Source organism: Schistocerca gregaria, chromosome X (assembly GCF_023897955.1).
Source record: "Schistocerca gregaria isolate iqSchGreg1 chromosome X, iqSchGreg1.2, whole genome shotgun sequence".
Taxonomy (NCBI): Eukaryota; Metazoa; Arthropoda; class Insecta; order Orthoptera; family Acrididae; genus Schistocerca; species Schistocerca gregaria.
In genome coordinates this window covers 601,208,879-601,234,394 of record NC_064931.1, presented here as the reverse complement: position 1 = coordinate 601,234,394, position 25,516 = coordinate 601,208,879, and the positions used below count along the sequence as shown (strand labels likewise).

Here is a 25,516-nt window from a genome sequence, read left to right as displayed (position 1 = left end):
ATATTATATTTAACTTTCATGTTTCTTAATGCTGCGGATAACTTACTTCACATATTATTATCAATATTGCAAAAACCAGGACTAAAGCTAAATCTTGAAATTCTGTAAAATTCGTGTCGTGGTGTATATAAAGCTCTTTCCATTACATAACTCCATTTGTACAACTAAACAGGCGACACGTTATCTGTTACTGTGAAATAAATCAAATCTAGTCCTCACTGGCAAAGATTACAACAGTCGGTAAATAATGTTGCGTAAGTCAACTGTTGAGACTCTCTGACAATATCTCTGCTGCAGCAACTGACAGAGCCAGTTACCAACGTGGGGGTCATACAGAGCAGACGTGAAGGGCACAAGTCATGGCGACCTCTGCTAAAGCTGAAGATGAAGCAGTTACTAATTTTAGGACGTATTTGAGGATACCATCAGTGCAACCAAATATAAATTACGGTAAGAAAATATACTAGTATCGTGTCGTAAAAATCGATTTCTAATAATGCGAAATACCATGATTACGCTAAAGTAATAAATTATTACTAATCTTAATGAAATATAGTTGAAGTCCTACAGGTTCTGTTAGAATTCTGGACATTCATTGGATTCTGATATAACAATAGGAGAGTTTTCTGCTTGACGAATGTGCGCAGAGGATTTAGAGATCTGGACCAGGAGTGCGCCGAGGTTGGCAGCCTTGCAAGTGGGTAAGGGGGAACTTAAAACAGTAAAGGAAGTTGTGATTGTTCTGACCTTCGGGAGTCATACAACCGATCAGTGGCACCGGATCTATTAATTCTCGCCCCTGCTACACCACACGGCTCGTAAAGTCCTTGTTAAGATTTGACGTCCAAGCAAAGTCAACATGGATAATGCAGCGTTTGTGTGTGCTCGTATTGTGCGAAAGGACAGAGGGCCACGGCACTGTGTGCTGTTATGCATAAAACCTTAATATATCACAGGATTTGTTTCCACACTATTGGAAAAAATTAATTTTTCCTCCAGGTTTCGCCGCTGTATTACATGCTCTTGCTACCTACGCTGACTGTAATGTCTGTACATGTTTATAGCAGTGGTAGCGACTTCGTACCTTCCTCTATTCCCTAACCCTACATTCCCCGAAAACCATCGTGATAAAATCTGATTCAATACACTGGGCATGCAGCACCATGTAAATTCCAATAGTGGTACAAATATAGATAGTACAGACCTTGAAATGACCTATTTAAACTTTGACGAGAAAATTTAATCCGGTACCGGTAGTGACAGATATAATGCGATTTTGTCATATGATGACGTGATTGGAGACCGTGGCTGTTATTTGAAGACAAGTGTTGATGGTGTTGAGACAGCAACCAGCCACAAATCGTAATGGTTCGAAAACGGTAACGGTACGTTTTGAATGAAGGAACTTACAATAAATTTGTGGCTGGTTGCTGTCTCAACACTATCAAGATATTAATAAGCTTTCCACGACCTACACTTTAGCAACAAGCCAATAACTAAGTATTAAACACAGAAGAAGTCACAAAGTTTTTAATCCGACCTGTAGTTACTGAAATAGACATGAAATGCTACTCGTTTTTGTGAAAAAATAAGCCGGTCGATGTGGCCGAGAGGTTCTAGGGGCTTCAGTCTGGAACCGCACGACCACTACGGTCACAGGTTCGAATCCTGCCTTGGGCTGGATGTATGTGATGTTCTTAGGTTAGTTAGGTTTAAGTAGTTCTAAGTTATAGGGGGCCGATGACCTCAGATGTTAAGTCCCATAGTGCCCAGAGCCATTTGAACCATTTTTGAAAAAATAAGTGTCCTGTCATGTTCTCAAATATTCATAAGCTGTTATCCTTAACCGTATAATTTCACAGTAAGACAACTTTCGATTCAATAGTAGTTCTTAAGTCATTGCCGGTAAGTTACTTGACGCGATCGAGGAGTGTAGGAGGACAAAATCCTATACAAGCAAGTGCACTTTAGTTCTCACTAATCATGAACGTTTTCGCGGGACATAGGCGGTGAAATTATTGCATTTCTTTATGGATCTCCTGCTAACGAGACTGTACCAATAAAACTAGTTCGTTTAAAGTATTTCAGCCTAATACCAGGAGGGAAGGCGACGTGATTTTCGGGGAACACTTTTGAGAAAGTATAGGGAACTGGCATTTGAAGCTGACTGCAGAAATATTCTGTTGTCTCAAACATACATTTCGCTTAAGAATCACGAATACAAAGAAATCAGGGCTCGTGCAAAGGCATACAGATAGTTGTTTTTCCCTCACTCTGTCTGCAACTGGAACGGGAAAGGGAAGTGCTAGTAGTGGTACAACGTAGGCCGGCCGGAGTGGCCGTGCGGTTCTAGGCGCTACAGTCTGGAGCCGAGCGACCGCTACAGTCGCAGGTTCGAATCCTGCCTCGGGCATGGATGTGTGTGATGTCCTTAGGTTAGTTAGGTTTAATTAGTTCTAAGTTCTAGGTGACTGATGACCTCAGAAGTTAAGTCACATAGTGCTCAGAACCATTTGGTACAACGTACGCTCCGCCAGGCACCGTACAGTGGCTTGCGGAATGTGTATGCAGTTGTAGATGGTAGTTGTTTTAAATAAATGCTTTGCTAGAGCAGTATGGAAAGCTCAGTGGTCTCTGAAGTGAATCATGCAGAGTATCTCTCGGTGATGAGCGTGTTTAGTCGCAAAAACACGTTAAGTTCCCCGTATGTCACGTAACAAAGAGAACAATTATTGTGAGTTCTGCGGAGGTCAATACGTAATACAGGTACAATATAAAACTATAAAAGCTGTTCATCTGGTTATTCTACCTTCTCATTTAATCGTTTTTTATCACACTTCTCCCTGTAGAGCCGAAAACGAACAAGGGGACAGCTAAACAGTGACTGCTTTGTTCATTAACCGAAAAGATCGCAGTTCTGCGGTGTATCCCCTAAATAACATCATGCGAAAAGTTGCTGCTACTACTACAACAGCAGTTCCATCTCCCATGGTTGTTCAAGTGAGCTGGAGGTCACTACCTCACAATTATTGAGGTTGAACTGTCTCCTATCCTCTGCCACCTTCACCATCTTCACCAGGAGAGATCTGGAAAGTCGTCGATTCAAGGTGTGTTCTCATGTCAGTGCTTTTCTTGACAGGATCCTACTAGAGACAGTATATTCTTGCCATTCCTGCCACTTCAAGAGAGCTTACATAAATCCAGACCTATGGTACAATTTCGCATTAGGCAATGTAGAAACCAAAAAGAATTTGACGGTATGTATTTAAGCTACAATAGCTCTTTCAGGCTTAAATTTGGTTCTAGAAAAAAGTTATTAGCTGGCAATAGAAGTGTAGAAAGAGGCTCACTTCCAAGTGAAGTTTCTTGACACAAAGCCATTCTGACGTGTGTCAATGTTACTATGACTGCTTCTTCGTCACGTAAGTATCTCAATCTTCCATAAAGTAAATAATCCTGTAAAATATATTTTCATATTAATCTTAGCAATTCGGTTGTTACCAAGCTTGTTTCCTCCACTGAACGCGCTTTGCGTGACCGTAGACTGATTGCATATATGCAGGTGTCTTTCGTCACCATCTTAGACTTTTTCATTTTTTACAGCAAAAGCTAACAGAGCTGGGTTCAAATTGATCAGTATTGAAGGGCACACGAAACAAAGTATTCTATAAAATTTCACAGGATCTTCATGTATCCAGATCTAACTAGGCCTTTTTATTCAGAAACGAAAATTTCTGAGATGCAAAGAAAGTACAAAGCCCCGACTATTGGTCTACTTATTGCTCACAAGGTTCGGAGACGGTACCGGTATTATAGACGAAAGTAAGGAGGGTTTTATTAAATGAGATAGACCGTAGCACTAGAAGTAGTGGGAAAAAAGTGTTCAGCCTAGTAAGCAACATTAGACTGGTTGACCAAAGTAAGGAAGATATAAGAAGTAGGTTGCCAAAGGAGAAGCTAACTACCCTCAAAAAAAGATGCCTAACAGGACAAAACATTGACAAGAGTTGAGGAAGAAGTTTGAGTGGATACCTTTGAGCACAGCATTATATAGAAATAAAACATGAACTGTCGGAAAACAGCAAGTATTTGATATGTGGGGCTATAGAACAACATTAAAAATTAATCGGACAGGGAATAGTACGAAATGAAAAGATGAAAAATTTACTTCGGCATTCGGGAACAGTTATACTGACCCTGATAGGGGCCATAGAGATTGAGGATGGTTAGAAGGGCGGATAAGAATCAGAATGCGCAGAACAGCGTTCCAGAATGTTCTTGAACACTAAAAGGTTAAACGAGGCAGGCAGAAAGAAAATACAAAAAAATTGCTCTGAGCACTATGGGACTCAACATCTTAGGTCATAAGTCCCCTAGAACTTAGAACTACTTAAAGCTAACTAACTTAAGGACATCACACACACCCATGCCAGAGACAGGATTCGAACCTGCGACCGTAGCAGTCCCGCGGTTCCGGACTGCAGCGCCAGAACCGCCCGGCCACCGCGGCCGGCAAGAAAAGATAGCATCAAACAATTTAATACCGCAAACTGTCCTGAAAACAAAGCAGTGTTACTAGTGCTCTTTATGCTAATGTCAACAACCTTGAATCGCTCTCAGGTGGCAAGATGACACAGCACATGGAGTCCACAGACAGTTCTACGTTCAGGTAGTTGGAAAAGTGCACAGCCGAAGTTCAAAACTCAATAAGAGCCATAATTGGTATTGACTTATGGACTCGCTTTTAGGCTGCTTTTTCTTAGCAAACATTAAAATGTGCTGGCTTACAGCAAAATACACGTTAATGGCTCAAATTGCTCTGAGCACTATGGGACTTAACTTCTGAGGTCATCAGTCCCCTAGAACTTAGAACTACTCACACCTAACTAACCTAAGAACATCACACACATCCATGCCCGAGGCAGGATTCGAGCCTGCGACCGTAGCGGTCGCGCGGTTCCAGCTGTAGCGCCTAGAACCGCTCGGTCACCTCAATCGGCTTATAAGTTAATCCTCACAAGTGATGTATGTTAGCTTCTTAGTGGCTGGCGTTACAAAAATATTGTTAAAAATCGGACATTTAAACAATAGATTCTTAAAGTTGTAGCATTGAATCACTATTTATTTCAGCCACTGAAAATTACCGTTTGAGATCTTAACTAACACAAATTTTCTGCACAGGCATATTTTCTGAAATCAGACTGTTGCCAAGATAATTATGTTCTGACGTATAGCCATAATTATACTTCATCAGCAATAAATGTCATTTGAAAAACACACATGAATTGGTTATAGCTATAATATTGCAATAAATACACACATCAAAAAAGTAATGCATCACCTCGGTTCCGAGAGTTACGGAAACTGTACAGAAAATTTAAAGAGAGATCAACATAAACATCATTTCCGCTCTTTGTATTGCTCACGAAAACCACACATTGATTTTACATTTTGTACCACCGTACAGCGATATCATCAGAGGTGATGGTCTAGATTGTTGTACGCACCAGAACCTGTAATACCCATTAGCACGTCCTCTTGCATTGATGCATGCCTGTTTTCATCGTATCATACTATCCACAAGTTCTTCAAGGCACTGTTGGTCCAGATTGTCCCACTCCTCAACGGCGATTCGGCGTAGATACCTCAGAGTGGTTGGTGGGTCATGTCGTCCATAAACAGCCCTTTTTAGTCCATCCCAGGCATGTTCAATAGGGTTCATGCCTGAAGAAAATACTGGTCACTCTAGTCGACCGATGTCGTTATCCTGAAGGTCATTCACAAGATATGCACGATGGGGCACGAATCGTCGTCCATGAAGACGAATGCCTCTCCAATATGCTGCCGATATGGTTGCACTATCGGCCGGAGGATGGCATTCACATATCGTACAGCCATTACGGTACTTTCCATGACCGCCAGTGGCGTATGTCGGCCCCATATAATGCCACCCCAAAACAGCAGAGGCCAGCCATAGTGGCCGAGTGGTTCTAGGCGCTTCAGTCTGGAACCCCGCGACCGCTACGGTCGCAGGTTCGAATCCTGCCTCGGGCATGGATGTGTGTGATGTCCTTAGGTTAGTTAGGTTTAAGTAGTTCTAAGTTCTAGGGGACTGGTGACCTCAGATGTTAAGTCCCCATAGTGCTCAGAGCCATCTGAACCATTTTTTTGAAAACAGGGAACCTCCACCTTGCTGTACTCGCTCGACAGTGTGTCTAAGGCGTTCAGCCTGACCAGGTTGCCTCCAAACACGTCTTCGACGATTGTATGCTGAGGTAGTATGCGACACTCATCGGTGAAGATAACGTGATGCCAATCCTCAGCGGTCCATTCGGCACCTGTACCGCGGTGCATGGTGTCGTGGTTGCAAAGATGGACCTCGCCATGGACGTGGGGAGTGAAGTTGCGCATCATGCAGCCTATTGCGCACAATTTGAGTCGTAACACGACGCCCAGTGGCTGCACAAAGATCATTATTCAACACGATGGCGTTGCTGTCAGGATTCCTCTGAGCCATGATCCATAGGTAGCGGGCATCCACTGCAGTAGTAGCCCTTGGGCGGTCTGATCGAGGCATTTCATCGACAGTTTCTGTCTCTCTGTATCTCCTCCATATCCGAACAAGAACGCTTTGGTTCACTCCGAGACGGCTGGACACTTCCCTTGTTGAGAGCCCTTTGTGGCACAAAGTGACTGCGGACGCTATCGAACCGCGGTTTTGACCGTCTAGGCATGGATGAACTGCAGACAACACGAGCGGTGTACCTCCTTCCTGGTGGAATGACTGTAACTGATCGGCTGTCGGATCCTCTCCGTCTAATAGGCGCTGCTCATGCATGGTTGTTTACATCTTTGGGCGGGTTCAATGACATCTCTGAACAGTCAAAGGGATTGTGTCTGTGATACAATACCCACAGTCAACGTCTATCTTTAGAAGTTCTGGGAACTGGGGTGATGCAAAACTTGTGTGTAAATATTATAGCAAGTTGTCCCAATTTGTCCAGTCGAAGGGCAAATGATGGTGAGAAAGAATATCATTAAAGCATTTTGGTGCGTAAGATTCTTGGATTTAGCGCAGGATGTTTGCCTAATATCGTTTGTATCACACGCCTTCTCACAGGGTAGTACTGTTTGTAACATCACCCACCCCCTGGTGTCCTGCAAAGGGCTCAGAGCATGGGAGTCCAGCTTACCAATCCGTTGACAAGACTGCGGCTAAAACATAACTTTACTAAAGACGAAGACGAAGATGAGTATGCGTAGAAACGTCACAGTGCCGTAAAAAGTATCGCATATACGATATTCTAACCATGTGCACGTTACGATATGAACATCATAGGGTACAGTGTGAATCATAGTCGTCTCTTACGCACCGGGTGGAACAGCGTCTTGAATTTGCTGTATGGCGTACGGTCTGGGAAACTTTTATATCATAGGCACAAAGTTCTTTGGCAACAGTGGCGATAGCATTTTGTGGAGACGTTATTATTCTTAGACAGGTTAAAGTACAAATCGTATGTCCAAACTGGCCACTTTCGGGCTTAGACAATGCGTCGCGTTTCTTTCTTACCTATTATGGATAAGATTTAATCTAGCTCCAGTTGCTACAGACTTCTTAAATCCTGGTACTATGGAATGCTAAAAATTAAGTGGACATAGAGAATTACGAAACGAAGTGGTACTATACAATGTTGAGGTGGAAACAGCTCCGTCCGAAACAGCCTCGGAAGACCCAACGGCACCGACTGACCGCCATGTCATCATCAGACAGCTGTCACGGGACGCGGGTATGGAGGGGCATGTGGTCAGCACATCACTCTCCTAGCCGTTGTCAGTTGTGACTGGAGCCGCTGCTTCTCGTTTAAGTCGGTGGTGAGAAAATAAAGGTAATGGAAAACTATCCAAGGGAGGGTTAGTGCACCATCTGCTCCGGTGTTCAGGAAAAATTAAAAGTTCATTGGGAGTAGTAGCAATACGGGAAATTGGAAAATCAGAATACACACAATAGGGAACAGATGATGTAACAGCTAGCAGAAATGAAAAGGATGAGGAGAAACAACAAAATGGCTATAAACTGAGGGAAACCTGACGACTTAATAACAAAAAAATTCCTTGTAAGGTAACTGGACACACCGTAGGCCTTTGAAAGTTTGCAGCTTCACGAACATATAACATTTCTCTCATCGTGTATCAAAATTTATTACGCAGGACGGCAGCAAAATCTAGATTTGTTTATTCTGTGTTACATAAGAAAGCTCAGGTTAAAAATTATTCTCGAAAACGGATGCCGGACAGAGTTATTGGAAGAAGCTGAAAGAAGTGTAGTCCACCAGCACAGGAGGCAGCTTACAGAACCGTCGTTTGACCAATACCTGAATATTCTTCATCAGCCTGGGATCCGTTCAAAATAGGATTAGTAGAGGAAATAGACAAGACACAAAGAAGCACGTTTCGCTACATGCGCTACATGTCCATTTAGTAAGTACAGAAGTGTCACGGGATGCTCAGCCAACTCCAGTGGCAAACGCTGCAAAAGAGGCTTTCTGCACGATGGTATGCTTCACTGCTGAAGTTCAGAGCTTTCTAGAAGAGACAACCTATACCTTGTTAGCTCCGACGTACATCTTGCGAAAAGAACATCAAGGTAAAATTAGAGTGTCGAGCTGACAAGGAGGCTTACCAGCAAACGTTCTTTCCGCGAAGCATTCGCGGGCCGAACATGAATGAAAGGGGAAGTTTTTAAATGAAATCATTCCGCTTTAGGCTGTTAAAACATTTATTGCTATTGCAGTTTCAACACGTTGTCATTGTGCGATGTAGTAACCCACAAAATAACACAAAGCTGTAATATGCTGTGTAAGAGCAGTTGCATATGCGGTGGTGTTAATTGACCTGCTGTTCCATATACTATAAACATTAGGAAGCTGGTGAAACCGTTTCGTGTAACATAGGGTAGTAAATGGATCACAAAAGCGGCAAAGATGAATACTCCATATACCACGCCTGATACACAAAACTTTATATAATTAATTCACCAGCTTTCGAACGTGTATGGTATATGGAACAGCAGATAAATTCTTACCGCCACATCTGCAACTGCTCTTACACAGCATGATAAAGCTTTGTATTAGTTAGTGGGTTAAAACATCCAACAATCTTGAAAATGATCACGTGTCAAATTTGCTATCGCAGTAAATAACGTTTTAACAGCCTAAAGCGGAATGATTTTTATTTAAAAATTTCACGAAGGCTGTCGAGCCAACCGTGATCAAAAAGGAGGAAATGATAATGGTACACAAAGTACTTTCCGCCACAGACTGCAGCGTGGCTTGCGGAGCATAGCTGCTGATGGTACATTTAGTTTCTAAACGGACGCTACCTATTGCATTTTTTCGTACAAATTTCTCGTGAGTGTGCACTGATTTTCAGGCAGTTCACATGATATCTTCATTTCAGTTATCTACATGTGCGTCTACCTCTACATGAATAATCCGCTCGGTAGTAGATAGGGCTTGGCGGGCACTAGGAGTACTTTTACTCGTTAGTTGGCGCTCTCGCTTCAGTTCCACTCGCACGGATATCTCTTATCTTGTTGTTCCTGTCCTCTCACGAGGTATGTGAAGGGGGAGAGGAACCTTTATACGGTTTTGTGTAGGATAGTGCTGCAGTAACTTTTCTGAACAATGTTTCGCGAAATGAACGTAGTCTTTCTTCCAAATGTACTTGCGTAAGATCCCAGAGCATCACTGTAAGACTGATACTTTCTGAATAGGCTGGTTACAAATTTAGCAACATGCCTCTCTGAATGTCTATCCTGCCCTAATAGGGATCCAAACACTCAAGCGGTACTAAAGAATACACGGTACTAGAGTAATGTGCTTCACGACGATGGTGTTGACAAAAATTTGGCCTGGTGCAAGTCTTTCGATTTGACGTCACATCGGCAACTTGGGTGTTCCCAACCTACCTCATACTGGGAAATGGTGCCTACAGTTCAACAAGGAATGAGAGCCACGCGTCGTTCCTCGTGAATCGTCACATCACTGGGAAATGAAGTCCAGGTTAAAGACAGACTGAAATATTCCGTGATCCGACTAGGATTGGATTCTGCAAACTTCGGTTTCCAGGCGATTGCTTTACTACCAGAACACCAGGTCTGACAATCCATATTTACGACCTACTAGCTGCACTGGCATGCGTCGCAATGCCACGGAAAGAAAAAAAGAAGTGTTTTGTTTTACAATCTGTATATTGAAATGCTTTTGAATACACAGTTTGTTTGGCTTTTTCGTTTGGTGCGTACACAAACAAATCATACGGTTTCCCGACGCCTGAACGAGCCGCATAGTGTCTCGCACGTTTGACAGAAAATACTACAAATACCGGGTTCGTCTAGACAACGTAAAACTATTTTATCTGTGGTTAACCATTACATGCTACACGAGCATAAAATATAAAACATCTTTTGTTTGCGCAAAATCAACGATATTATAACAATAGTACTGTTATAAGTATTTTATTGAGGTCCCTTCACGTATGACGTGCTTGAATTGAGTACGCGGGTGGACTAATACAAAAATAGATTTATAAAACACGTTCGTATTAGAATGAAACGTTATCAAAATTTCAAATCAGTCGGTCACAAACTTTGTGATTTTCTATTAAGAACAAAAGAATAGAAACTGTAAATCTTCCTAATTCAAAATCTCGGAAAGTTCTTGATTGATTGATTTGAAATTTTTATACTATGTTGCATTTGAATACGCCCCTGGTTTTATACAATTTTTAAAGGCATTTTCGAAATGAGTTGCGAATAGTTTTAGTAGTAAAGCAGTAACAAAACGTCATGCATGACGCGGCAGATTCTCACACATCCCTGTTGTGACGCCAAATCTCCTGAACTATTTGCCCTACAGCGATGTACATTTGCCAGCACATTTAGTAATATATGTGGATAATGTATGCAAAATACGTCGCGAAGAGAGTTAGTAGTAACAAGTAATACATTAAAACGTCATGCCTGATTCGGCAGCTTTAGGGCATGTACAGGAAAATGTAGTAAGAGATAAACTCTTTCGCGTTCATCATTTTGTTGGGGGTGTCAGCGAGAAAAACTTCCGTAAAAGGTTTGAAATGATAAATTATGTAATGTTTGTTGCCATTCGAAAAGTGCTCTCATTCTCAAACAGTGGAAGCATAAACCGGAGTATTTTCGCACGGTGGCATCTCATTGTTTATAATGTAACATCTCCTGATCTGTGTGTCGTACTTTTTTCTGGGGGCGGGGCGACTAGGAACCTTCGCTCTTCACAGGTGTACGGGGAACAACTCACTGAGGTTTCATCGCCGTCAGATGAATGGTTTAGAAACGCTTAGAGGACAAATATACAAAGAAACATTCATTTTTATTTGTAGAGACTGAATTTTTCCTCGCAATAAGAAGCATTTTCTTACACTTAGCCTCATTTAAGGAATTTTGCCATTCATTATACACAGTGGGTAGTCTACTTACATTGATGTGAATTTCCCTACAGATACGCATGACGATACCTTTCAGCACATATCGGAGTCGTCAATCACTGCCTTAATGTGTGTTGATCACTTTGCGTGATGAGCTATTTGCTTTGAAAACTTTTCTTTCTGATAAAAATTTACCAACCAGGACGACTACAAGGTTTTATCAGTCAGTGAATCATTTATCCTTAGATTTTCCGCATGGAATTCATTCAACTATAGACACGTCCGCAGCTCGTGGTCTTGCAGTTCCGTTCTCGCTTCCCGCGCAAGGGGTCCCGGGTTCGATTCCCGCCGGGGTTAGGAATTTTCTCTGCCTCGAGATGACTGGGTGTTGTGTGGCTTTCATCATCGTTTCATCCTCATTCACTCGCAAGTCGCCGAACCGCCCGGCGAGGGGTCTCCCGACCACCAATGTCATACGCTCATTGCTTTTAACCACAGAGTCCGCCTGCTTAGCAGGGTGGTAACGTGCTTGCCTTCCATGCAGCGGGCCCGGGTTAGATTCCCGGCCGGGTTGGAGAGTTTCTCTGCTCGTGGACTGGGTGTTGTGTTGCCTTCCTCATCATTTCATCCTCATCGCCGGCAAGCAAGTCGCCTAATGTGGCGTCGATTGAAATAAGACTTGCACTTGGCGGCCGAACTTCCCCGGATGGGGCCTCCCGGCCAACAATGCCATACGCTCATTTCACTTAATTAACTACAGACATAGTCTATTACTCTAGTATGGTTGGTAATAGACCTCTGATGCATTCAAAAGCTTAAATTCCTGCTGCAGCTATGTGTTTTACATTGTAAATCGAATAAAGGAGGCCTAGGGTCTAACGTACCGTCGACGTCGTCGTTAGAGACGGACCACAAGCTCTGATTAATAGGTGTGCTTTCCTTCCCCGTACATAACTGGAGCTGCCGTTGACCGCAGTTTTTATTTATGAACTATACTTGCATTACTATTTTCCATCAGCTGAGTTAACCTGATGTACTATTCCTGAATGTGTCCGCAAACAGTTCCATTCCTACTGAGGAACAAGAGAACACCGGTGGTTCATTTGCGAGCACTGCAGTTTTACGCACAGGTCAGTCGTTTACAAAGCTTTACTCCTCATTGTTATAACAGCTAGGATATATTCATGAAGGGTTTCACTTTATGTAAAAAAAACTACATCCGACTCTCAATCCTGCCTGGCGTAATTTTTAAATCACCTAAAAAATTTTGTTCTTCAACAATCTTAGATTGTTATATTTAACGAAACTATATGTAATAAATATTCAACTGTAGCGACACTCGGTCGTAATTTTAATCAAAATATTTTTCTTCGCTTGGATAATTAATCATAAATAGGGTGCCAAACAAATGATTTTAAAATGTTTAAAGTCAGACTATCTAAAGAATATGTTAGAGAATTCCTTTTGTGTGCATGCAGTTCGCGTCTTTATTGTGGCATGCGCTTTATTTTAAGTGTGTTCGGATTTTCCCATAAGGAACCGTCATTGCGAGTCGTTTTCAGCTTAAAGGACATGATGTGATGTATTTGCCGCAGGTTTGCTTCTGACGACTGCTTTGCTTCAGTGGAGTCTGGTCACAGTGTCTTGCCCTACGCAGCTGGACGTCGATTTTAATTTATTAAAGTTAACGACGTTTCAATCTAACCGTTGTCCATCACTGCAAAGTGACTTGTGCCCAGCTGAATTCTTCAAAGATATAAGGGGCGATCAAAAAGATTCCGTTTGAGAACATTGCTACAGCATATATGCAACGTAGCGCGACTCCTACGCGGGTATATAAATCTACATCAATACTCCGCAAGCCACCTGACAGTGTGTGGCGGAGGGTACTTTGAGTACCTCTATCGGTTCTCCCTTCTATTCCAGTCTCGTATTGTTCATGGAAAGAAAGATTGTCGGTATGCCTCTGTGTGGGCTCTAATCTCTCTGATTTTATCCTCATAGTCTCTTCGCGAGATATGCGTAGGAGGGAGCAATATACTGCTTGACTCGTCGGTGAAGGTATGTTCTCGAAATTTCAACAAAAGCTCGTACCGAGCTACTGAGCGTCTCTCCTGCAGAGTCTTGCACTGGAGTTTATTTATCATCTCCGTAACGCTTTCGCGATTACTAAATGATCCTGTAACGAAGCGCGCTGCTCTCCGTTGGATCTTCTTTATCTCTTCTATCAACCCTATCTGGTACGGATCCCACACTGGTGAGCAATATTCAAGCAGTGGGCGAACAAGTGTACTGTAACCTACTTCCTTTTTTTCGGCTTGCATTTCCTTAGGATTCTTCCAATGAATCTGTCTGGCATCTGCTTTACCGACGATCAACTTTATATGATCATTCCATTTTAAATCACTCCTAATGCGTACTTCCAGATAATTTATGGAATTAACTGCTTCCAGTTGCTGACCTGCTATATTGTAGCTAAATGATAAAGGATCTTTCTTTCTATGTATTCGCAGCACATTACACTTGTCTACATTGAGATTCAATTGCCATTCCATGCACCATGCGTCAATTCATTGCAGATCCTCCTGCATTTCAGTAAAATTTTCCATTGTTACAACCTGTCGATACACTACAGCCTCAGTGAACTTCCGATGTTATCCACAAGGCCATTTATGTATATCGTGAATAGCAACGGTCCTACGACACTCCCTTGCGGCACACCCGAAATCTCTCTTACTTCGGAAGACTTCTCTCCATTGAGAAAGACATACCTGCGTTCTGTTTTCTAGTGACTCTTCAGTGCAATCACACAATTGGTCTGATAGTCCATTTGCTCTTACTTTGGTCATTAAACGACTGTGGGGAACTGTATCGAACGCCTTGCGGAAGTCAAGAAACACGGCATCTAAGCTGAGAACCCGCGTCTATGGCCCTGTGAGTCTCGTACACGGATAGCGCGAGCTGGGTTTCACACGATCGTCTTTTTCGAAACCCATGCTGATTCCTACGGAGTATATTTCTAGTCTCCAGAAAAGTCATTATACTCGAAGATAATGCGTGTTCCAAAATTCTACAACTGATCGACGTTAGAGATATAAGTCTATAGTTCTGCTTATCTGTTCGACGTCCCTTCTTGCAACGACACGTAGACAAGGGAGTAGTGTGTTTTTCCTACGTGCGTCCAGTAAATGCGGAAACGTGAACTCTGGCAAAGTTACCACCAAATGCCTCCAAAAAAAGAATAACGAGCTGTTATTCTTTTCTTGGCTGCTGAAGGATAAACACTGGTAGAAATCCATCGGAGAATGGGGCAGCATGTCTGTCGAAAACCATCATTTTGGAATGGTGCTACTGCTTCACGATAACGCACGTCGCCATATCGCAAATGTCGTAACTCAGATGTTACGCCAACTCAAGAGGAACACACTCGAGCACCTGACTTACAGTCCTGATCTCTCCCCAGAAGAATATCACGTCTTCGGTCCCTTAAAATGGCCTTGAAGGGTCGACGATTCCTGTTGGACGAGGACGTGCGGCAGGCAGTTACGGACTTCTTCACGCAGCAGGACACGGCGTTTTACCAAACGGGTATCTTCAGCTTGGTGGGACGATTGCCTCAATACTCACGGCGATTTTTCCTGACTGGCATGCGGATTCTGGACTGTACGGCCTTCGAACAGAAACATTTTGATCGCCCCTTATACACTACTGGCCATTAAAATTGCTACACAACGAAGATGACGTGCTACAGACGCGAAATTTAACCGACAGGAAGAAGATGCTGTGATATGAAAATGATTAGCTTTTCAGAGCATTCACACAAGGTTGGAGCCGGTGGCGAAACCTACAACGTGCTGACATGAGGAAAGTTTCCAACCGATTTCTCATACACAAACAGCAGTTGACCGTCGTTGCCTGGTGAAACGTTGTTGTGATGCCTCGTGTAAGGAGGAGAAATACGTACCATCACGTTTCCCACTTTGATAAAGGTCGGATTGTAGCCTATCGACTTTGCGGTTTATCGTATCGTGAGATTGCTGCTCGCGTTGGTCGAGATCCAATGACTGTTAGCAGAATATGGAATCGGTGGGTTCAGGAGGGTAATACGGAACGCCGTGCCGGATCCCAACGGCCTCGTATCACTAGCAGTCGAGATGACAGGCATCTTATCCGCATGGCTGTAACGGATCGTGCAGCCACGTCTCGATCCCTGAGTCAACAGATGGGGACGTTTGCAAGACAACAACAATCTGCACGAACAGTTCGACGACGTTTGCAGCAGCATGGACTATCAACTCGGAGACCATGGCTGCGGTTACCCTTGACGCTGCATCACAGACAGGAGCGCCTGCGATGGTGTACTCAACGACGAACCTGGGTGCACGAATGGCAAAACGTCATTTTTTTCGGATGAATCCAGGTTCTGTTTACAGCATCATAATGGTCGCATCCGTGTTTGGCGACATCGAGATGAACGCACATTGGAAGCGTGAAATCGTCATCGCCAAACTGGCGTATCACCCGGCGTGATGGTATGGGGTGCCATTGGTTACACGTCTCGGTCACCTCTTGTTCGCATTGACGGCACTTTGAACACTGGAAGTTACATTTCAGATGTGTTACGACCCGTGGCTCTATCCTTCATTCGATACCTGCGAAACCCTATATTTCGGCAGGATAATGCACGACCGCGTGTTGCAGGTCCTGTACGGGCCTTTCTGGATACAGAAAATGTTCGATTGCTGCCCTGGCCAGCACATTCTCCAGATCTCTCACCAATTGAAAACGTCTGGTCAATGGTGGCCGAGCAACTGGCTCGTCACAATACGCCAGTCACTACTCTTGATGAACTGTGATATTGTGTTGAAGCTGCATGGGCAGCTGTGTCTTTACACGCCATGCAAGCTCTGTTGGACACAATGCCCAGGCGTATCAAGGCCATTATTAAGGCCAGAGGTGGTTGTTCTGGGTACTGATTTCTCAGGATCTATGAACCCAAATTGCGTGAAAATATAATCACATGTCAGTTCTAGTATAATATATTTGTCCAATAAATACCCGTTTATGATCTGCATTTCTTCTTGGTGTAGCAATTTTAATGACCAGTAGTGTATATTCTTGTTCTTACGTTCAAAATAAATGTATAACGATACACGAAAACCAGTTGTGAAAACAGCAACACCAATGAGGACACATGAGATGAAACGAGCTTTATATGGCGGGTTTTAAATAGTCCGACGAGCTGCCACAGACCCTCTGTATATGGTGCCATCGAATCAGAGGCTGGATATGTTCCTGGTGGTTATTAGTCCACGCGATTTGCGCGAGATCACTGAGAATTAGAAATGATTGCCGTAGGAACATGCTGAAAAAGTTGCCGGTCAATCGTATTCCAGATATGTGCGAAGTGTGACTTTGCTACTTATCGTTTCCAGGAGTCAGTATAAAACCTTTTCAGTTTCAATATAAAGATAGATGCGAGATGGAATTGTGGTGTTTAGTCGTATTTGTCAGTAATAAACATTAATTTAAGTTACATCTTGGAAGTCGTTGTTCAGAAGTAAAGTGGTTACCTATTACATCATTCCGACGGACATTTAAGAGAGCCACAGTCCCCTACTCAGATACTCGGACACTAATCATCATTGGAACGATATGGAAATTGTGCATTTCTATCGCGGGGAAGGGTCTAGAGGAGATCTTTTACGAAATATCAACTGCGTACCTATTTCGATTACGTGGCTTAGGGGTATTCTCAGTGTAATGTCTTTGCCATGGATAAGTATGGAATACAAAGCAGAGAGAGAGCAAAAGAGAGAGAGAGCAGCCCAGCATCGGCACACACCCTTTTCTTTTCGTGTAGCGTCAAGGGTTCCACCGGGCTAAACATTCCCTTCCAATGGAAGCATGACTATCACAAATGATGCAGATGCACTTCTCCACAACGGGCTGCTGAGAGATACGAAATTCAGCCTCAGACAGTCGCGCAAGACGTGGGCAGTAACTTGGTAACATCATCTCTCCTCTCCTCTCCTCTCCTCTCCTCTCCTCTCCTTGCAATCAAATGTTGTGCTGTAAAGTTCTTTCGGAGGATTCGAGCAGGGCCCCTTCTGGTCCAGTGTAACCATATTAGAGCGTGTTAGCGTCCTCGGATACCTGCTTCAGTTTCGTTTTTCAGATCTGTATGTCTCCAAGCGAAAACATTATTTTAACGTATTTAAGGTGTTTAGATTTCTAGCAACGTATGGTGGTCATTTCGTGTTAATTTCTGCAAAGGCACTTCAAGTGGCGATAATAACTTAGCACTTTGTCAGTAATGTGCAGCTCTACATAATGACGTCTGCAGCGGCTGTTACCTCTCGAGATGTTTCCTCAAAAACCGGTGAGCCCATATTTCCATAACCGCGACCTGTATTTATATTTGCATTGTACTGCACGCAACTCTTGTCCTTTCTCAGTTAGTGGGTTGTTACACATTTGCAAATTGTTTCTCGAACGTCCTGTTCACGACATGTTTTATTGGACCTTCAGGTAGATAAATCTAATGACAGTAATTCTGATAATTAAAGGAGAGGTTTTGCTTGTAACATTATAGATGTCTAAAGGAGCAATGTGTCGAGCAGATGTAATTAGACAGCAGAAAGCGTAGCGAACCACTTTTCGAACCCGTATGACCGGAAGTGCTGATATGTTGAGTCTTGACCCAGATATTTTGTACCACCAGTACGAATAATTATCGTCCTGTGCTTACCATACACATACAAAGAAGGCATATGAGAGAAGTGATAGATACGAACACTAAGATAGGCTAATGTGAGATCTAAAAAGTCATATTCCAGAGAATTAAATTAGATATGGATGACTAATGAAGAAGCACACGTATTCTTGGCAACAAGGTCAGATAAATCGGTTATAGAACTGTTTTGTACCCATACTGTTTTAATTATTTAACATGGAAATACGCATTCCAGTGGTTGGCCTACACATAAATAGAGAGTAGAGAAGTTACAAATATGTAAATGCTAAGACAGAATGGTGCCATCTGGAGCATTAATGTTAATATGGCTGAATTGTGAGGAAGTATGTACACTCCAGGCAATCAGGACTGATAATAGGTTATAAAACTATGCACTGTATGCATATAGTTTTAATTATTTAACGTGGAATTCGATTGCACGAACAACGATACTGACAGTTGTTTTGTAGACTAAACGGTAGTTAGTGGTGTAGTGTTCGGCTGATATGTGCCCTCGATCAATTTCCAGTGGTTTCCTTGGAAGGAGGGGAGTATGTGGGGAAGGTGGGTGACCTTGAATTTAAATAGCACTATTGTATAATCTGTCACAAGAAGTCCTTATCTGTGACCTTGAGATAAGATAGTTATTTGGGCCAGAACGCCCACTGATATCCTATTACTTATCACTTACAGCGTTATATCACTGGAAGTGTGAGTTGCTTATCCACCTTGGCCCAGGGCTTCAGTTGGTACAGCTAACCTACTGTCCTCCATTCCAAGAATCTCCAACAATTTCTTAAGTTGGGAATATGGCTGACCAGAACTCTCAAAGTGATGAAATTAAAGGACTGCCCTTGAGACGTGCAGTTTTGAAAATGATTTTTTACGTTAATGAGTGATGGGGATTTTAGAAAACTGAAGGAAGCACTATAAAACACGGTGACATTAAATGGAGAAAACGTTAGGAGGCGCCTTTAGAGCTGATTAAAATTAACTTCGAGGACCTTTTTCAAATACATGACTTTTTTTCTCAAAAAACTTGCAGCTGTAGGTTTAGCAAAGGTTAAACTACATTGCATGAAAAAAAAACATTGACTTTGGCATGTACACATTAAACATTTCTAAATTGCAGACGTAAAAGTTCCGTCGATGGATTATGAGAGCGCTTTTGTCAGTAGGAAAGTTCCTTTATATAGCTCCTTCTTGTAGGTGAAAAATTGCGATCCATAAGAAGTAAAAAGCTGCTATTCCAATGCATTTGACACATGGAAGAGCTCTCTATATTCAGTCTTGCATGACAGCCACTAACAACATTACTGGGAACTGATAAACGAGGCAAATGGTAGAAGTTAGTAGAATTGACAGGGCTAAGATGTAACATCTACAGTGCTGGGAAACGGGCAGAACCGTTCTGACACGACAACTGAATACCTTCCAGGTTCTACAGCAGAATGTGGTAGGCAGCCTTCCAGCTTGCCTTGCCCCAAGTTACTGTGCCGTATTGGAAATGTGACATAACATTCCTTCCAACTTTAGATGATGTGGTCCACCGGATCGAGGACCGGCATTGCTTCTGCAAATCACTTGACATGATATTTTACATCTTTACATTTATGGTCATTTATCGTTCCAACTGCTTTATACTAATTAACTCCCCTTTACAAAGTTCGATGACTGGTGTCCGTAACGGCTATTTAGTTACTAAGGGTGAGTCACTTGGTTGGTATATGGCGTACAGGGAGTTCAAGAGGGTGGGCGGCCTTCCGCCAGTAGACTGTACAAACAAGACGCAAATGTAAGATGGTACTCGTGGTTGACGCCCATCAACATAATTTATGGTGGTAATTACTGCGATATTGTTGCACATGCCGGCCGTTGTGGCCGAGCGGTTCTAGGCGCTTCAGTCCGGAACTGCTGTGCTGCTACGGTTGCAGATTCGAATCCTGCCTCGGGCGTGGATGTGTGTGATATCCTTAGGTTGTATTGTATTGTATTGTATTGTATGTTAACCGGGGACCTAGAAACGACGGAGAGGCTCGGTCCCCGCCACAGCAGCAGTGGTCCACAACCCCACGACTACCGCAGTCCACTTAGCCCCTCCGCCACCTCACACCGAACCCTGGGTTATTGTGCGGTTCGGCCCGCGGTGGACCCCCCAGGGAACGTCTCACACCAGACGAGTGTAACCCCTATGTTTGCGTGGTAAAGTAATGGTGGTGTACGCGTACGTGGCGAACTTGTTTGGGCGGAATAAGGGGAACCAGCCCGCATTCGCCGAGGAAGATGGAAAACCGCCTAAAAACTATCCACAGACTGGCCGGTTCACCGGACCTCGACACAAATCCGCCGGGCGGATTCGTGCCGGGACCAGGCGCTCCTTCCCGCCCGGAAAGCTGTGCGTTAGACCGCACGGCCAACCGGGCGGGCTGTCCTTAGGTTAGTTAGGTTTAAGTAGTTTTCAGTCTAGGGGACTGATGACCTCAGATGTTAAGTCCCATAGTGCTCAGAGCCATTTGAACCATTTTTTGTTGTACATGCCTGCAGCGTCTACTCCGTGCTAATACAACACATTTTGACATTTAAGTAGGATGTGATGTGTGGTTCTATTCATAAAGGTCAGATTTTGGGAGGGTAGTATGTCCAAGGGTTTGCCAGGCAGGTAGGGTAACGGGTATCATATTTTCAAAAAAATGGTTCAAACAGCTCTGAGCACTATGGGACTAAACTTCTGAGGTCATCAGGGCCCCTAGAACTTACAACTACTTCAACCTAACTAACCTAAAGACATCACACACATCCATGTCAGACGCAGGATTCGAACCTGCGACCGTAGCGGTCGCGCGGTTCCAGACTGAAGCGCCTAGAACCGCTCGGCCAAAGCGGCCATCTCGTATGTTGAGAATCGTAGCCCTTTCATAGATGCTGGGTGCTGGCTCTGAAATGTCACACACCGTCAGTGGCGTAGGTTAGCGACACGCAAGTCACCGATATTACGTCAAAGTTATAAATATTCCTACCATTCAGCAAGCAACCTTACGTCGCCCATGCTCGCAACAATTCACAGTAACCACCACTGGACCGTATATATATATATATATATATATATATATATATATATATATATATATATATATATATATATATATATTATACCCAATGTGGATCCGCTTTCTGGAAATAGGATTGCGATGTTAGGCCGTCCTCTGGGCATCCTTTTTCTCATGATTCTGCTAGGAATAATTCTACTTCGTAAGCCCCTGTGGTTGTCTGGATTACTTCAGACAGACATTACACAACCATTCAACTATGTCTCTAAAATACTGCGCAGATTACAATATGTCCTTCCTATGAGTATGGACAATTGTTTGAAACAAACGTCGTTTCAGGTATACTGCGAAACAAAATAGATCTCTGGCTCACTGCACTATCAACACAAATAGATAATATTTCAATCAGAAAAAATACAACTGTTCCTAAATACTGGCTAAATCATCTGTCAGTCAGCAGTGACTCCCATTTATCTTACCAAAATGTTAACTTACAACAATAGTTAATTACGTTTGTGGATATTACACTTCCACACAGGTGCAACAATCTACTATTTCTACCACTTCTTGCTATAGTTTACTTTCCCCGCTTGAGTGGACGCCCATGGTTAACACCCTTTACATCTAAAAACAAACTACAGGTGACAATTGAGCCATGTCGTTTATTCATTATAAGTAACAATGCCCATACTAACCGGGCACAAACCAGGATATGTTCTTTTATAAATTCACTGGAAACACGCTCAAATCATCGCCTGAGCCTGTCATAAACTGCATTCGAAAACCAGAATTGGAAATCTGTTTGGAAACAAATTGACTCACTCTTGTATAATATTTAAAGGTAGAAAGGTTAGAGACGGTCTACCACAAGGGCTGTGTAGCGCCAAGCCCAGACATAGTGTACTTCAGGTCATCACTGCGGCGGTCCATGCCTTGTTGCATGTTGCGCCGACAAAGTTTCAGCTCTGGTAGTAGGCTGCAGAGTTCGGTGTGGTAACACAGTTCGTTACCTTGCCGGAACGGAGGTTAAGACATGGCAACTCTTCACTTTCCGGCTCCTACAGTGGAACGTGGTAGCCAGCCTTCCGGCTTGCCAGGACGGAAGTTACAGATGCTGATTTGGAAAGGCAGTGGCGTACAACTGGCGGAAAGCTAAACATTTGCTTAATACAGTACTTAGTCATATCTCTCAAAAGAGAAGTTAATCGTCATCGAAGTGCAAAAGTTGAGCTTCACTAGAGTGATCAAAACACAGCGAAATGGGACAACTCATCGCAAAGATCTGGACAGCGTTATCACTGTGGCTTTTGGTATTGGACTACTACAGTATGGGTACGCCTAAAATGATTCAAAATGTTCACATGTTGTCTTTGTCAAGGGAATATATTGTTCCATTCCACTGTTCAGCTAAAAAAAGTATTGTTTCATATGTTTAAGTATATTCTTTGTAGTATTGTCGGAAAATTTCGAAATATTTGGAGAACAAATATAAGGTAGCAAGACTATTGTAATAATGAGCCACACTGAAAGCATTTTGGCGCTAAATAATATAGACACACTCACACAGGTAGAGAAATTTAACTTTAACGCCGTCGACAGACAATGTATTGTGTCTAACTTTTTTCATCTTTTCGTTTCAGATGAGTGTGTCAAATTTCTTAAGCAACAAGCTGAGAGCATTGGTTTGGATTTCAAAGTGTATTCAGTAACTGCAGGCAAACCGATCGTCGTGCTAACATGGGAAGGAAAAAAACCATCAGCATCTTCTATCCTGTTGAATTCTCATATGGATGTAGTTCCGGTGTTTCCGGTAAGTTTTCTGTCATCGCTAATTATACAAATCTCTTGTTTTAATTTTCTTACAGTTATAGTTTAGGTTGGTTTCTCGTTCCAAAAGTTGTTACATAACCGTGGATCAAGTTTAAAAAGTTTATTGACCTCCAACCTAAAATACAAATTAAACGAAATTTTTGTTTCTGCTGCAGGTACGTTGTTCCACAACATCTTCGTTTTGTAATTGGTGTAATTTCTATATTTCTTTTTTTATAACTTGTCTTCCAATATTTCCAGGCCAGAAATGTAAATCATATCACCTGTGAGATTGTCCGACACAAAAAATTAGTATATGAAGTTTTCATGTAAATTAGCCATATCGAACAGATGTGAAGTAAGGAGGCCTGACCCCACACCAAGACCATGGGAACGACACCCTAGCTGCCTGGCAAGTCATTTGAATGTGGTGTCACCACTTAAGGCATGTGCTGTATGTGGCGTTTGTATAAACCCTTTCCCAGATAAGTAGAATGACCTTACAAACATTCCTCTGCGGCATGCCTGTAGCACATTTGAGAGAGCCGCCTCAGTTTGCTTTATCATTCTTAGTCTCCAGTTTTTTCCTCGGAGGGTTGTTGCATGGATAGCGAGTGGCAAGCTATGTACTTGCCGAAACTTCCTGGAAGATTAAAATTGTGTGTCGAACTGAGACTCGAATTCGGGACTTTTGCCTTTCGTGGGCAAGTGCTCTACCAACTGAGCTACCCAAGCACGACACACGACTCGTCCTCACAGGTTTACTTCCGCCAATACCTCGTGTCCTACAACCTACGTATGTACGTGCCATTATAACCATTTTTGTTGCACTACTGGTACGAACGTCCTGATAATGGAGTCTCTAAAATGTTTCCCGTTAATGCTGATACGGTTAAAAACCACAATGAATTCCTTCACAACAATGAATACTGTGCGCGGATACCGAATTTATTATGAAATTACACTACACGAGACATTCAGGACGACATGTCGGCGCCTATCTCCGTTGAGAACTTCGCTTGATTAATTTAATATTTCCTTCAACAAGTTCTCGTTTTTTTTACCTCAAAAGACTGATTTTATATAATCACTATTATCGGACTGCTTTAGAACATCTGATTCACTTACCAATTTATATAGCCGAAAAGTTAACAATGTTTTCTATAGCTTCTCGTAATGCAGTATTTATTCTGACACCCTCGTATGTTTTATTTATGATTGTCTTGAATCGCTGAAGGAACACAGCATGGGAGAGTCATGTTCGCGGCCAACATGCTTGGATGTTACGAGGCTTTTATCGACTGTGTGCATTTTATCAACTAGATTTTTAACAAAATGTGTATACATGGGGAATGCGTTTTATACTATGACTTCATGTAATTTAACATGTCAATTTTGTAACCAGTTCATAAGGTACTTGAAATTTTGTACATTTTATACACACATCAAAAATTGTTCTGCATCACCCAGGTTCCCAGATCTCTGGAAGCTAGACGTTAACTGTGGATCAGAGATTCCAGTAAACCCGCCCTAAGATGTAAACAACCATGCATGAGCAGCGCCTATTAGTTCCAGTCGCTCCACCAGGAAGGAGGTCAACGGCTTGTGTTGTCTGTAGTTCATCCATGCCTAGACGGTCATTACCGTGGTTCGATCACGTCCGCATTGTTACTTTGTACTAGGAAGGGCTTTCAACAAGGGAAGAGTCCAGGCGTCTCGGAGTGAATCAAAGCGATGTTCTTCAGATATGGAGTAGATACAGAGAGACAGGAACTGTCGATGACATGCCGCTCAGGCCGCCGAAGGGTTACTACTTCAGTGGATGACCGCTACCTACGGATTATGGCTCGGAGGAACCCTGGCAGCAACGCTTTTTGTGTAACCACAGGACGTCGTGTTACGACTCAAACTGTGCGCAATAGGCTGCATGATGCGTAACTTCACTTCCGACGTCCATAGCGAGGTCCATCTTTGCAACCACGATACCATGCAGCTCGGTACAGATGAGCCCAACAACATGCCGAATGGACCGCCCAGGCAGGATTGGCATCACGTTCTCTTCACCTATGAGTTTCGCATATGCCTTCAACCAGACAATCGTGGGCTACGTGTTTGGAGGCAACCCGTGCATGCTGAACGCCTTAGATACACTGTCCACAAAGTGCAGCAAGGTGGAAGTTCCCTGCTGTTTTGGGGTGGCATTATGTGCGGCCGACGTACGGTGCTGGTGGTCATGGAAGGCGCCGTAACGTTTGTACGATACGTGAATGCCATCCTCCGATCGATAGTGCAACCATATCGCCAGCATATTGGACAGGCATCATTTGCCCAGCATGTTGTCCAGACATCAACCCTTTCGAACATGCCTAGGATAGATTGAAAAGGGCTGTTTAAGGACGACGTGAGCCACCGACCACTCTGAGGGATCTACGCCGAGTTACCGTTGAGGAGTGGGACAATCTGG

The 25,516-nt window shown here is 43.1% G+C and overlaps 1 protein-coding gene across 1 annotated transcript in view; it reads left to right on the top strand.

Moving 5' to 3' along the window:
- The first annotated feature begins 270 nt into the window (after nucleotides 1–270).
- The window catches only part of LOC126298104 (aminoacylase-1A-like), a 94,273-nt gene continuing 69,027 nt past the window's right edge, over nucleotides 271–25,516 (top strand). Inside the window, exons 1-2 of the mRNA XM_049989426.1 lie at nucleotides 271–450; nucleotides 22,884–23,053. Of these exons, the coding sequence (XP_049845383.1) occupies nucleotides 360–450; nucleotides 22,884–23,053 (261 nt within the window). The 5' untranslated portion in view covers nucleotides 271–359. The remainder of the gene's footprint in view (nucleotides 451–22,883; nucleotides 23,054–25,516) is intronic.